Source organism: Lactuca sativa, chromosome 2 (genome assembly GCF_002870075.4).
Source record: "Lactuca sativa cultivar Salinas chromosome 2, Lsat_Salinas_v11, whole genome shotgun sequence".
NCBI lineage: Eukaryota > Viridiplantae > Streptophyta > Magnoliopsida > Asterales > Asteraceae > Lactuca > Lactuca sativa.
Window position 1 is genome coordinate 96269539 of NC_056624.2, and position 15402 is coordinate 96284940.

General features: G+C 34.6%; 1 protein-coding gene and 1 long non-coding RNA gene across 6 annotated transcripts; one reads left to right on the forward strand and one right to left on the reverse strand.

The window, feature by feature from the left end:
• Nucleotides 1-254: 254 nt before the first annotated feature.
• On the reverse strand, nucleotides 255-2401 carry LOC111895101 (uncharacterized). 5 transcript variants are annotated; one of them, XR_002851421.3, is made up of 4 exons: nucleotides 1872-2399; nucleotides 1506-1644; nucleotides 1241-1399; nucleotides 255-567 (listed from the first exon to the last, which is right to left on the reverse strand). It is a non-coding gene; the product is annotated as an uncharacterized LOC111895101 (long non-coding RNA). The 5 variants fall into 5 exon arrangements; XR_008230208.1 differs by having other exon boundaries at nucleotides 255-422; nucleotides 500-567; nucleotides 1241-2401; XR_006188026.2 differs by having other exon boundaries at nucleotides 1241-1391; nucleotides 1506-2399.
• Nucleotides 2402-5979: 3578 nt separating this feature from the next.
• LOC111895100 (receptor kinase-like protein Xa21) lies at nucleotides 5980-9427 on the forward strand. Its single transcript, XM_023891210.3, has 2 exons — nucleotides 5980-8774; nucleotides 8856-9427. The coding sequence occupies exons 1-2, from the start codon at nucleotides 6161-6163 to the stop codon at nucleotides 9227-9229; spliced, it is 2988 nt and encodes a 995-aa protein (XP_023746978.1). The 5' UTR covers nucleotides 5980-6160; the 3' UTR covers nucleotides 9230-9427.
• Nucleotides 9428-15402: the final 5975 nt, after the last annotated feature.

Consider the following 15402-nt stretch of genomic DNA (forward strand, 5'->3'; position numbering starts at 1 on the left):
ACTCTCTATCCATTGATGAATCAAGCATGACCGAAGAGAGTAAAGTTGTAAGTTTTTCAAAGAATTTCTATATGATTCTTTTGTAAAGTGACTTTATTATTTTCTTTTATGGTTCAGGTTCATAAGGATCACAAAGCACGATTTCTAATGTCTGGTTGCAAGGTTGCAAACGTTACAGGTTGGCTTTATAAAATTTCAACCTTATTTTTGTTGGCAAAAACAAAATTATATCAGAAATTAGGGGTAAATGTGTATTTTAGCAACAACTTTTTTTTATTTTCCTCTGATTTCTGCAAAAGTATGTTTTTTCATATGACATATCCGTGGTCATTCAAACTCATGGTGTTGATAAGTAGAACTCGTAATTGATCATTTCCTGAACGATAACCATGTTGACTTGGATCGCATCCAACAATACAATCCTGACAAAAAAATAGCAACTTACTTTGTGATAAATATTTCATGGAGATTTTTTTACATGTGAAATTACTATGAACACCTTGAATTCAATAGGAACAACATCTTCACAACAACCTCATCTGTGGGTAAAGGAAGCTGATGCAAATTCTGTTGGATAAAAAATTATTAGATAATTAACATTATGGAATTGCAAAATGAAAAATAGAACATCATGAAATCTTGAAATACAATTATAATCAAAAAGTAAAGTTAGCTGCTTTCAAAAAATAACAAATAATAATTTCATTAGAGTTATCGAAGATTATAAAATATAAGCACATTATAGTTATAATATATCATTCCATTACATCAAGGAACAAAAAAACACCTTCAATTTTTTTTTTCATTCCCCATGTAAGGAATGCTCCATTCCATTCCTATGTGGTAAACAAACATGATTTTTTTTTTCATTCTACCAGAATCCACAATTCCATTCTTTTCTTAATTACTACCTACCAAACACTACAAATTCAAAGATACAAACTTTACCATCATTGTATTAGCACACCAAAGGAAAAGTGTAAATAAATATTGAGGAACTCTATATGTTCCTGCTGCCATTATCCTTAAGCAAGACTGATAATTCATAGAAACTAATTTTCCAACCACATAAAATCCCAAAATCTCATTCACAAATTTCAGAATGTCACAAACATTGCCCATTTAACCAACATAGTAAATGTACTTTCAGCATTTAAAGAAAACACACAAAAAAAAGATAATGAAATATGGAAAATAAAAAGAAAAGTTATCTTACAGGAGGGTGGAAATTGGAATTCACCTTTGGAGTTGGAGCTATCCTATTTACATGGAATTGAGGTCAGATCACCACAATGTGATGTGTTCTTGAGTTTAGGCCTCAAGAAAATCGAAGGTTCACCTGAACCCATGACAGCGCCTCCAGCAGATCAAATCCCATTGCAATGAGACAACTGCCACCCTTACGCATATAATATCATACCACAATTGAGGTTATACCAGTAGCAATTTTAATAATAACTATCATTTGAATGTACCCAATAAAGAAAACAAATGAGATAACATACATTAAATAGGCATTCGCTTAATTTTTCAAAGCAAGCGGCATCACCAGGGAACCTGTGAACTAAGCGAGAAACAAATATCTAAAGCGATGGTAAGTATTAAGGCAGTGGAAGCAAGTATCGAAGCAATCAATTTCAGGACCTATAAACACACAGATAAACAATTAGAGAAAAGGGTTTCTAGATGAAAAAAGAAGTAGATAGAGGGACGACACGATATTGATTGTTTCGATTCAGATTGAAACCGATTAGCCCCAATCCGATAAAACCATGGATCGAAAAAAATGAAGATGGAGAATGGCTGGAGGTGTGCTTCATTACAAAAAAGTGCGGAACTGAAATTAAATCATCGACAGTGTTATAACATACCTGAGGCCAAATTTTTACTCAAATCCAATCAATCTAATAACAAACTTGAAAGAGCTGCTGAAATTTCACCATATCTTCAGTGATATAGGAAGAGCGAGACAGGAGAGATTAGGGGTTTTTATGTGAGACAGAGAGGGAGATAGCGATTGTTCTGCAATTTATAGGATTAAAAAGAATCAGTTGGAGGAGGTGGGTATTATTTGGCGGAAGGGTAGAAGGGGGCGACGATGGTGGTGGAAGTGGTTGTGGTAGAATGTGTAAGAGATGTTGTAGAGGGACGAAATATGAATTTCTAAATGGTATAGTCATTTTCGATGGCTTCAAAAATCTATCAGGTGGGAAGCGGTGGAGAATAGGTAGGTGGAGAACAATTATTGGAAGAGAAGAACGGTGAATACACTAAAAAGCACCACGTAGATAGTAAATCTTGACTTGAATGCATGTGTATCCCTCTCTAAGAACACAAAAGAAAACAAAAGGGAAAAAATAATAAAAAGTAAACAAATAAGAAAATAAAAAATAAAAAAGAAAGAAAACAAACAGCCAATCACAGCAAAGAACTGTTCATCAACATCTTCTAAATTATATATATATATATATATATATATATATATATATATATATATATATATAATTTATTTTTAATAGATATTTTGGGGATACAAATCTCAACTGTATCATCGGAGTCTGCCTTTAGCACAAGTTGTAGAGTTTTAACCGACTATCGTGCTAACTTGTCGAACGTGATAGTTGAAGCTTTGTTGTGTACCCAAGATTGGAAAAGAAATAATAGAAAATCTATAATAGACAACGTGGATGACATTTTAAATGACGATGAAATAGCTATGAGTATTTTGTACTTTTAATTATTGTCGTATTTTTATAAGACCTTTATATTTTAGTAAATGCTAACAACATTTTTGTTTTGTGTTTTATATAGAGATTGATGAAGCTTTACACAATGACAAATCAATGGTAAAGAGACCATGGAGAAGTAGATAATACTTAGAAAGAATAGTTTTGGTTGACACTTGATTGGTTGAATTGTATTAAATTTTATATGTAGGGATGAGTTTGTTTTATGAACACTACTATGTTTTTTTGAAACTTGATTATTGAATATTATATTTTTTTGAAACTTGATTATTAAATATTATGTTTTTTTGGAAGCCACTTAACAACATGTAAGTATTATGAATTGCATCATCATTAGTTACACCTAATGTAAAACCGGTTCTTGTTTGGAAAAATAACCGAACAACCCATTAGTTTCACCTAATTTTTAGTCGGTTCTTGTTTGGAAAAATAACCGAAAAAGCGGGACCGAAACCGATATTGGAACCGGCCGTCCGGTTACTGGTTCTTATACTATCGTAATACCGATTCCAATTCCGGTTCCGGTCCGGTTCCAACGCTCATCCCTAGTTTCTAGTTTACATATCATTATTCTATTAATTTTTATGTCTATATTTTGTTTTTGAAGTATGTAAATTTTTAAGTAGTGTATAAATTAAATAATTTATACCTATATTTTCTATCAAACATTTGACCAAATCATATAGATTATTTATGTAATTTATTCTAAATAATATTATATTTTTAATCAACATTTGGTTAATTTTACTAACAAGGGTTTGGACTGTTACTGCGATGTTGCGGAAGCCCCAGTATGTTAAAGAACGCAGCTTGATGTCATACATACGACATAGATGATTAAACCATTTAAAGTGGAGCACAAAAATATCAAAATAAAATTTGGATACAAATAATTATGTACGGAGGAGGCCGACGAAAATAAGACTTGAATGTTTATCATAAAGAAATTGATAAAAAAAGATTATTAAAAAAGTATGTAAAGAGGCCAAAGTGTAACTTTAAAATATAAAGAAATTGATAAAAAATATTATTAAAAAAGTATGTAAAGAGGCCAAAGTGTAACTTTAAAATATAATAAGGGACCAAATTGTAATGTATAAAATATCAATAATTTAACTTTAAAACTATGAAGGGTAAAAACTGTTAAATAAAAGTTAATTGAGAGGAGAAAAATATAAATATGAAAATATTCTATGACCCGAACCTAAACGACTATTTCTATTTTACATTTCATAATGCATGGTTGACTAATATACAATATGATTTGGTTTAGTAAACTTGGATTTAGAAATAGAAAAAAGAAATATACAATGTGGCAAAATCATAACAAAAGAAAAGACACTACAGCACAGCACAGCACAGTAGACCTATAAAAAGGAAGCTAAAATGAAGAGTAATATGCCCTTAGAAACCAAACCTTATTAATAACATTGTAAATGACCAAAAGGCTTATAGCCTAGTTGTATAATGAATTGAAGGAAATGTGTACATAAACGTTGAGGGTTCAAGTTTTGCTGAGAACAAAAATATGTAGATTTATGAGTAAGATAGCGAATACGTGTGTTAGGCGTTCTAACAAAAAAAAATAATAACAGTGTAAATGAAACTTAAATATTACATTTAGTTATGATTTCGATGTAATTTGACAAAAAAAAATATTATTACCAAAAATTTAGTTATGAATTGGTGAGAAAGACACTCATTTCATCCATATTAATGCAATTTTTAGTCTTTCAATTATATCACATTATTTTTTCCGATTATCTTCACACGAGTCTAATTGCAATACTTTTTTTTTTAAATGTCAATACTGTTAAATTAACAATTATTTTATATACCTTTTAACAAAATATTTTAGTTACGTATAATTAATTGTTAGTAAATAAAATTTTACATGGTTTAGTTTTAATATTTTAAATAATAAATATATTAAAATATATAATATGCTTTTAAACGAACATCAACCTAATTTTATCATGTATTTTATTCGGTTATATATAACTAGGTCATAGTACTCCCCGTTTACTTAATTATTGTTATATTAATTTATATGTCTACATTTTGTTTTTAAGTATGCCAATTTTATATTATTGTGGTTTTATTAATTTGTTTTTTGATATAGAAGTTATTTAAAAATGTTAATAAAGTATAAATTAAATAATCTTTTATATATAAATATAAATATAATAGAAGGTGATAATATAAACAAAAAAAACTATTATTAACAATGATTTGGGACTCATTGGATAAGCTAGCCTCGCCATAACAACGCTTTCTGTTGTTGAAAGATGAAGGGTGATCATAAATTCACTAAACTCTTAATTATCAATTATATATGTCTCATGAGTCATGACAGAGTAGCTTAAGTGGCCCACCTGGAACAACAACGGATTGATTGCAAGCAGAATGCTATTTTCTATAAGAAAAGTAGGTTGCTATTTGTCGATCATAAATACATGATTAAAACTCTTTATGTCGCTTTGACAGTGCAGGCTGCTATAAAAGCCACTTGATGTGCCGGCTGGTCTCAGGATGGAATCCAATAATTAAGATTGTTCTAAGACTAAACTACAACTTTTATCCCTGTGGTTTTTAGTTTTTTACAAATCAAGTCCAATTTATTAGTTTTAACTTTGACCGTCCCTAAAACCTTTTTTTGGTCACTGGGTTTGACCGTTAAAACCACTGAAATTTCTATTGAACACTTAATATTGATAGTATTAATTATCAATTTTGATTGATAATAAAAGTAGCTGGTGTCTTTTGTATCAACCGATATTCCATCCATTTGATTTCAATCCTTCCATCGAATTCGGATTCCATCAGTTTGGATTTCACTTTGTTTCTTTTATTAGATTGATGCCAATTTTTATGCAGTGAGTTTCAATCGAGCTACAAAAACCCATGGTCAAACACATACAGGACATTGCTGGAGCAGTGGAGATAATTGGTTGAAAAGGAGCAACCGGCGATGTATGTAAGCCAGGGTATAATTGTAATTTCATACGGTTTTAACTGCAAAAATTAAACGACTTCGACCTCAACAGACCAAACGAGTGACAAAAAGAAAATATTTTAGGGAGTGCTAATGTTAAAGCTGAAAAAAGAAAAATGGACTTAACCACATAACTACATGGACTAATAATGTAATTTACTCAAAGAAATGGAGGGGAAACTTATTGTCAGTTTTTTGGAGTCATGGGAAAGCGTGGAACGTAATAAAAATAGATGCTTCATATCTCTTCTCTGGGTTTGAAGTTTTGTAGTCTCTGTCTCAATAATTCATACATTAATTGAACTCTACGATAACTTTACCTACTTTATTTAATTTAATTGGTTGATCATATAATCGATAAATATATAAAAGCTAATTAACTCCAGTTTTCCTTGTAATTCCAAGAACTAGTTCCAATATGAAGTTTCCTGTTGCTTTCCTCTTTTCTAGTCTTGTTACATTTGTGATTACCCGAACCATCTCTGCTTCCAATGAGACCGATTACGAGGCGTTGTTGCAGTTCAAGTCGATGATCAGCAATGAAGAAGCTCTAAGCTCATGGAACGCTTCCTTTCATTTCTGTAATTGGAGTGGTGTTTCATGTGGGAAACGCCACAGAAGAGTGACTGCTTTAGTACTGGAGTCGCAAGGCCTACAAGGCTCGTTGTCTCCTCATGTAGGCAACCTCAGCTTCCTTGGTGTGTTTTCTCTCAAGAACAACAGCATTATAGGAAGGATTCCTCATGAACTTGGTCGTCTATCCAGGCTACGTCGCCTCAATCTTGGCTCTAACGGGTTCAACGGAGTCATCCCAACTAACTTGTCTAGTTGTTCTAACATTGAATTGCTTGCACTTTATGACAACAAGCTAGTTGGGAGCATACCCGAAGAGTTCAGATTCCTCTCCAAACTTACTTCTATTCTAATTGATACTAATAAGTTAACAGGTGGAATCCCGTCCGCCTTGGGGAACATAACATCACTGGATACTTTCTCTGCTGCTGACAATCCATTTGGTGGAAGCATTCCAGACACCTTAGGTCGTTTGAAAAGCTTAAGAATATTTTACTGTGGTAATTGTAGCTTATCTGGAACCATCCCTCACTCCATTTATAACCTCTCACTCCTAACTAATATTTCCTTGGCTAATAATCAGCTTACAGGACGCCTTCCCTCGGCCTTAGGTGCAATGCTCCCTCATCTTCTATCACTTCAATTACGGGATAACCAACTCACTGGATCTCTTCCATCCTCGATATCTAATTGTTCCAAATTACAACATCTTGAAGTGAGTAAAAACAGTTTTAGTGGGAAGTTGACAATCAACTTTGCAACACTAAAAGATATCAATTATATAAACCTAGGTGATAACATGTATGGATTCCAAGAAGCTGATGATGATATGAAGTTTATTGATACTTTACAAAACTGCAGCAAATTAGATAGGTTGGATCTTCGTTATTGCAACTTTAAGGGACTTCTGCCCGAATCAATAGGTAATCTTTCTAATCAACTTAGATTCCTAAATTTACGGGGAAATCAATTATATGGAAACCTCCCTTCAAGTATAGGCAATCTAGATGGCTTGACCATTTTAGCTTTAGACTATAACCGATTCACGGGAAAAATCCCCTCCACCATTGGTAAGCTTAAAAAACTACAAATTGGTGACCTGTCTGACAACCAATTTTCAGGGCCAATTCCAGATGCCATTGGGAACTTATCCTTGTTAATTACACTTGATTTAAGCACCAACCGATTGGAATGGCATGTTCCATCAAGCCTAGGAAATTGTCATCAACTATCGGAGTTGTACCTTGATGAAAACAACTTCAGCGGCAACATACCTAAACAACTTCTTCAACTTTCATCTCTAAACATAGCATTAGGTCTTTCTCAAAACAACATGTCTGGGTCACTTCCAAAAGAGGTTGGTGACCTCAAGATGTTGACTTCTCTGGATTTATCTGATAACAGATTTTCAGGTAACATTCCTAGCAGCATTGGTGGTTGCACTAGCCTTTTACTCTTATCCCTCAAAGGCAACTTGTTCCAGGGCAGTTTACCACCATCATTAGGTTCCTTGAGAGGTATTTCAACACTAGATCTTTCTAATAATAACTTATCAGGCCAAATTCCTCCATTCTTGGAACGGTTGAAAGTAGTAGAATACGTAAACTTATCCTTTAATGATTTTGAGGGTGAAGTCCCCGGGATAGGAGTGTTTGCTAATGCAAGTGCATTCTCTGTTTTGGGGAATAGTAAGCTTTGTGGTGGGTTGGCTGAGCTTGGGTTGCCCAAATGCAAGGAGAAAAGGAAACATAAAAAAAAGTTTCCTTTGTTCGTAATAATCATTTTGATTGCATCCCCATTTTTCATGGTATTATGTTTTGTGTATGTTTGGTGTAAGAAAAAGAAGGACCAACCGTCTGAATCATCAACGGACAGACGATTCATCAAAGTATCATACAATCAACTTCTCAAGGCTACAAACAGTTTCTCCGAAGCCAATTTGATTGGGAAGGGTGGCTTCAGCTCTGTATACAAAGGAATCCTTCATCATGAGGATACTCTTGTCGCAGTCAAAGTTATACATCTTCAAAACCGAGGTGCCCACAAAAGTTTTATATCAGAATGTGAAGCATGGAAGAGTATTCGACATCGAAATTTATTGAAAATAATAACGTCATGTTCAAGTGTTGACTTTCAAGGAAATGACTTCAAAGCTCTCGTATACGAGTTCATGCCTAATGGTAGTTTACATGATTGGCTGCATTTAAATGCAAGCACATCGAGGCTCAACCTTCTTCAAAGAATAAGTATTCTTATAGATGTTGCATCTGCACTTGATTATCTTCACAATCACTGTCTACCAGCCATTGTTCACTGTGATTTGAAGCCTAGCAACATTCTACTCGATGATGAAATGGTGGCCCATGTTGGAGACTTTGGTTTAGCTCGATTTCTTGGAACGGATTCAAACCAAAACAGCACAAGTGGGATCAGAGGAACAATTGGGTATGCAGCTCCAGGTAAAGTTCATGATGTATCCCCCACACATACGCTCATATTTGTATATACCTTTTTCTAAACTAATTGCTTATATGTTGTAGAGTATGGTGGTGGGAGTGATATGGCGAGTAGTGGGGATGTCTACAGTTTTGGAATACTGTTGTTGGAGGTGATAACAGGGAAAAGACCAACAGACAACATCTTTACCGGAGGTCTTAATCTTCATAAGTTTGCTTGCATGGCCTTACTGGACCATTTCACCGATGTTGTTGCTGATGACCTCGTACATTTTCTTCAAGAGGATGCTATTGCTACACAATGTACATCAGAAAATGCAAAGAAAACAGAGGAATGTCTATCTTCAATTGTCAAGATTGGAGTATCGTGCTCTGTGGATTCCCCACCACAACGAATGAATATTGAAAATGCTCTGCATGAGTTGCAGCATATTCTGGATACCCTTCAAAATATCTGAGGTGGCATCAATGCATGTCAATTTAAAAAACGCATACCGAATAAACTCGAACATAATGTATCATATTCTAGGATTGCCTATTTACTTTATTATGGAAGATGGTTGCCTTCAATTCAAAACATAAAATATATTGGGCTCCAATGTGTACTCGTCCCCAAACCAACTTCCAGTTTGCTTTAAGTTATTCTAGTACATAAACTTATAGAGCATGAAAAGTTTACCATGACATTATTGTACAGGGTAGCATTAGACAAAACAACTGAATCATATTATTTCAGTTGAGTTAATTTTTAGCATCGAAAGAGAATGATGAATTTTTATAATATAAAGTTGATAAAAGTAATTATAAAATAAAAATATAAAATAAAATCTTTGATCAGCGTTATGGTTGAAAATACTCTATATACCTACCAAAGGTTGTCAAATTCCCAACTTTTTTCAATAGGCTAATATACTTTTAATCCATATTTCCATATTTATTTTGTTATAAAACTCATTGTTAAAAGTTAAAACAATTTACTTAGCATTTTAACCAAATTATTTCACTTTCCATTATAACAACTAGACATCTTTTTCTAATCTGGACATTGTACCTTCAATTTCACTATAAAGACCTAATTACTTCATTAAACATTTTTAAATGTCAAATAATATATAACTAATCAATATATAATAATTAATAGCCACTAGCTAACTATAATCATCTTCTTCTTTTGACATAATTTTGTAATGTTATATAAAATTGATAATTTTAATAAATTAATGTTAGATTATACATCTTCTAACATTTTTCAACATTAATTTACTCGTTTGCCCTGTGGGAGCCTAGTTGTAACGCATTGTTCTGAATCGTTACCCATTGGGTGTGAGTGAGGTAATATAGATGTTTCGGGCGTTCGGATTTGGTTTTGGAGCCAAAGGGTATTTTGGTAAAATTGGCAGCAGACCTTTATAGAAATTGGATTTTTGTGCTCTGAAAATTTCATGGCAAGTATGACTTGATTAAAGTGTAGAGCTGCTCGTTACCTTTTTATGGATATAAGGATGGTCGGAATCGGAGTTGTATCAAAGAAGTTATGGCCTTCAGAATATGTTAGGGTTTGAAGGGAAACCCTAGTACGCGGAGCGTACCAAGGGAGTACGCGGGGCGTATTGATGCGAATGGTATTATGTCATGCGTAATGGGGTGTACGCTTAGCGTAATGCAAGGATTGGACCGGGTGCAAGACCTCGTATGTTGGGTGCACGAGTACGTTGGGCGTACGAGGGTGAGTAAGAAACCCTAATTTTTCATGATGTAGCCTATATAAGCTTTATGATAGCCTCTTTTGTTCATTTCTAAGCCAGCCTCCATACCCTAAAAACCCTAAATCAACCCCTTAGCCTCTTACTGGCGTTCTTGAGCTATTAAAGGACCTTGGTGCTTATTTTGCATTGGTAAAGGAAGTAGAGAAGCTTGAGGATTGCTTTGCTTGGTGGTAAAGGCTTTGGAACCAAAATCATCATCTTGTGGGCAAGCTTTTTGATGTATCAAGTTTGCATCTTGGGGTGTATATGTCTAGATCTCTTCATGGTTAGTTTGTTATGGTTTTGGTCTCCTTTTTTGGGTTTATGGATGAATTAGGTCGTTTAAGGGCTTGTTCTTTAAGATCTGAGTTTATTTTGGTATCCTTAAGCATAAAGGTGCATGTTTTATGTGAAGTTTGGTGTCATGCATGCATTAACTGATTAAGTCAACTATTAAGTACCTTTTAAGTTTAAGAGCTTCATTTAGCCATGTATGAACGTAAAGTTGGTAACTTTACGTGATAATCCAGCTTAAGGAAGTCAGATATATGTTTGGGAGCTTTTTCTTAATGTATTAAGTGAAAAATCAAGTTTTGGGCTGCACAAGGTGAGTACGCTAGGCGTACAAGCAGGTATGCTTAGCATACAAGCCTCCAAGTGAGTACGCTACGCGTACATGTTGAGTACGCCCCGCGTACTCAGTCAGTTGGGCCTTGTATGTTTGGGCTATCTTTTGGGTTTGGGTGCTTGGGGCTTTGTTGGGTCATATGAGAAAAAGTGTTTTGGATTAGGGAAAATTTAATGGGTTTTAGGGTAAGGTCTATGTAAGGGCTTGGGCCCATTTTGGAAAATTGGGCCATAAATGGGCTTGGATCATTATTGGTTTGTAGGCCTATATGATTAGGAGTTTAGGCCTTAGTCTTGGACCAAACTAAGTGAGGGGTAAATGGTATTTTTACCCCATATTTTGGATTGTTGGATTTCGGTTGGAACCTAATTGTTAATTGGGTGTTATTTACTTGATTGCGCCGGGATTCTAGCAGATCAATAGTCAGAGATTTATTTGTGGCTTCAACGGTCAAGGTGAGTCTCCTCACTGTAATATGGGTCGAAGGCACCAATGCCGGCCCATTTGGTTTATGTATTAGGAAGACCAGGGGTGGCCCTTGGCTTTTGTATGAAAGACCAGCAGGTGGCTCCCGGCAGATCCATATGCAAGACCAGACTCTGGACTCTGACAGTTAATTAGATAAGTAGTTGTAGATTATATGTTTGTTGTCTTTGTGATGCTTGCACGGAAGACCAGGAGGTAGCTCCTGGCACTTGTCTGTAAGACCTAGGGTTTTGGTCCCCGACTTGGCAACGAAAGATCATGATACGGCTCGTAGCATAATGGCAAGACTATGGTTGGCACATAGCATCTCCTATCGCATGTTTGTTATGCAAGATATGTATGGTATGTGGTATTAAGGGAACTCATTAAGTTTTGTGCTTATAGTTGTTTTTTATGGTTTCAGGTACTTCCGGTTCATAAGGGAAGGGTCGAACTTAATCACAACACATACACTTATATTTTCCGCAACTAAGAGATTTTAGGATTGTACTCTGATAACTGTTTTATTATGAAATATCTTTAACGGTTTGTTTAAATATAAATAAGTGTTTTAGTTGTTTTAAAAATGAAATTTTTACCCATGTATTTTAGGACGTCATCCCCAAATTTCTCGGCCAGAAATGACCGATTTAGTTTATGCTTTTAAAATAAAATCAGAGTAATTTTTTTCAAAAGATGTTGCGGAATTTGTTCTCAAAACAAAATATAATAAAAGTTTATCAAATATTTCTTAAAGAAATATATTTTAATTATATAACAAAACATCGGGATGTCATGGTCCGATACAGACCAAAGCATAAACAGTAAATTCTAAGTTTTACAACAGTTATTTACAACTACAGGCCTATAATTCAGAAATCCCTCTTCAACCTCCAAATTATGCTCTGGGTCCACTACATGTAATATAAAAAGCTGAGTAGGTCAGGCTTGGGTGTCTGGTGAGCATATAGGGTTTCAACCCACAATAAATAAATTTATTAATTTCATCAACCAATAATAAATTTATTAATTTCATCAAACAACAATAACCCTGATTACCCGTTCCTGTTATTCTCACTTTACGTCCCTAAACACCTTTCATAAGGGACCTAGTCTAAGAATTTTCATTAGGGTGACAACATTGCTTTTAAGGGATTCTGTGACAACCGTCAAATTCAAGTCAAGTCAAATTCAACAAGTCGAAGTCAAACCGACAAGTCAAACCGGTCAATCTTGTATAATACCTGTATAATTAAAAGTTATTCTATGAAAACGTACATTTGTATGTCAAGAATTCAAGTGTTTCAATAAATCTATGTGTTTATCAATCTGAAACCCTAAGAAGGGAGTTAAACGCATCAAAACCCGACTACAGACCCTTTTAGGAACTTAAAATAATCATAAACGAAGTATAACTGGGTCCATGGACCTTGCATTACAAGATTATTCGATGAAAATGGCTAAAAGTGAATCTCTCTCAAATCTCTCCCAATCTCTCCTAAATCTCTCTCCAAAATCTCTCTCAATTTTTATAATCACTTGGGGCATCCCGACCCTTAAATTGGCCAAAAACCACTTGAAACGGGGAGTTATATCGAAAAACAGCCAATTAGGGCCGAAACCCCTCTTAGGAGCCCAACCTCTTAGTAGCCGAACCCTCTCAGTACCGTGCTTATTAGAAGCGATTCTGTCAGAACCGAACTTCCAAACCAAAGTCTGCAGCCGAACTGAGCCTCCTACAGCCGAAATAGACCGAGCCCTCAGTCTTTTTCGCTTCCATAACCATTTCGGACCGAGCCTCGCACCTTTGGTTCCCTCGCCTTGCACCTTCGGTCCCTTCTCTCTTCTCTCGGTTCCTTCTCTTTTCCTCTCGGTTCTCACCTTCTAAGAGCCGAACCTTGCAGGTTCGGTCCATAATGTCCGGTTTTCGACTACTTTCGCCTGTTAAGCCTATTTTTGACGTTTTTGACGAGGATTTTCCACCAAATTCATATTTTTATCATTTTAAACTCCCTAAACTCATATTTTAATCAATTTTGAGGGAAATTCTAGTCTAATAATAAAATATAATTGGTAAGATATAGGGGTGGAGTGTTGACTTTACCCTAGTGTGTAACACAAGCAACCACCCATACCCACTCTATGACCAACCCACACCCCTCCGCACCATACCTAGTCACTTCCTTGTACTTTTCCATCAATCTCTAGCCATTCCCACATCCTAAGAGCTGGAAAACTCACCCTCTTTCCTCATTCTCACTCATTTCTCTCATTTCCACCCAAAGAGCAAACACTTTTCTCTCAACTTCTCTCTTTCAATTTCGAGATTTCCAAGGCTTTTTCCAAGACTTTTCTTCTTTAGTTGGTAAGTATGATCATCTTTCATATGATTATTACACTTCCTTTTAACGCAAGTCATAAATTCCTTACACAAACTCCATCATATTTGTGTTAGATTCTCGAATCTTCAAGGCATTCTCCTAAGTGTTCTTGGGTAGAACGCTCCTTTTCTTCAACATCCATCCACTAAGAACACTTCAGGTGAGTTCATACCCCTATCTTTTCATGTTTTTCTTAAGTTTTAGGGGGGGGGGGGAATACAAGTTAAAACACCATGAACACCACTAAACACATCCAACAGCTTTCATCATAAAACTTTAACTCCATTCACGGACTGTTTTGGTCAACTTAAACATTTTAGTTTTCCAAAATGTATTAGGTGCGAATAGTTCATGTTTATACCTTCGAAATGACTACTTGCACATCTCTATACGATGATTCTACAATTTATGGTGATTTTTACAAAACTTCCTATCCTTTCAAGAATAAATCCGGACCAGTCTATGATTTTGGACTTTTTCACACAAGTTGGAGGTCACTAAAAATCATAATAAAATTTATGAATAAACTAGACTCATTTTTCAAACTCTCAGAATTTACGGATTCTTATTTGGACCTTTGATGATTTTTCTATGAATTTTCTAAGAATAGTAATAGAAATGTTGACACTAGAAAAATGCTATCAATTTCATTTGCACCTTGTAACTTGTTGAGCAAGGTGTGTATCATTACGTGAATATATGCCTTTACATTACATGTCATTTATTCTTGGTGAGTTGACATACATCAGAAAACAAATGGATTTTTACCTTCATAAGTATGCTAATTAATTAACTGTTGTAAACAAAGTTTACATACATGGTATACAAACCTTTGATAAACTATGGAAGTATAGTTTATGTCGCTTTTACATTATAAACAATTATAATAAACTATAATAGGTATATTTTATGTTTCATTACGATTCAAACTTTTTACCTAAGGTTTTCAGTTCACGTAAATCTGTGAATGAATAAATTTGTGAGACATTCGCTTCACGTTACCTCCAAGTAACGAAATCAAAAGTCCTGTAAATTGTAACCAGAGTCTCTTGTAGGGAGAACGTGATAGTTGTGTATAGATCTATATTGGGTCTGACAAACCCACACCTGAGCTGCATGCAACAGCTAGACCAGCAGGTCTAAGGTGACAAGTGTCATTTAACTTACGACACCTGAAGAACGTCGTATTACGAGGCCGTCTGAGTCATAATATGGTTATAATAACTCACATGTGGTATTAACAAAACACAAGATTTACGGGTTTTACTTATAAAATTAACGAGTATATGTCGATTTAAACTTGCATAAATTTCTTTAAGTATGGTAAAATACTTGTGCACTTCGATCTTGACTTTTAAGATTACAACGCATTATAGAAGAAGATATGGGATCTTTCTTGAGCAAACATCATT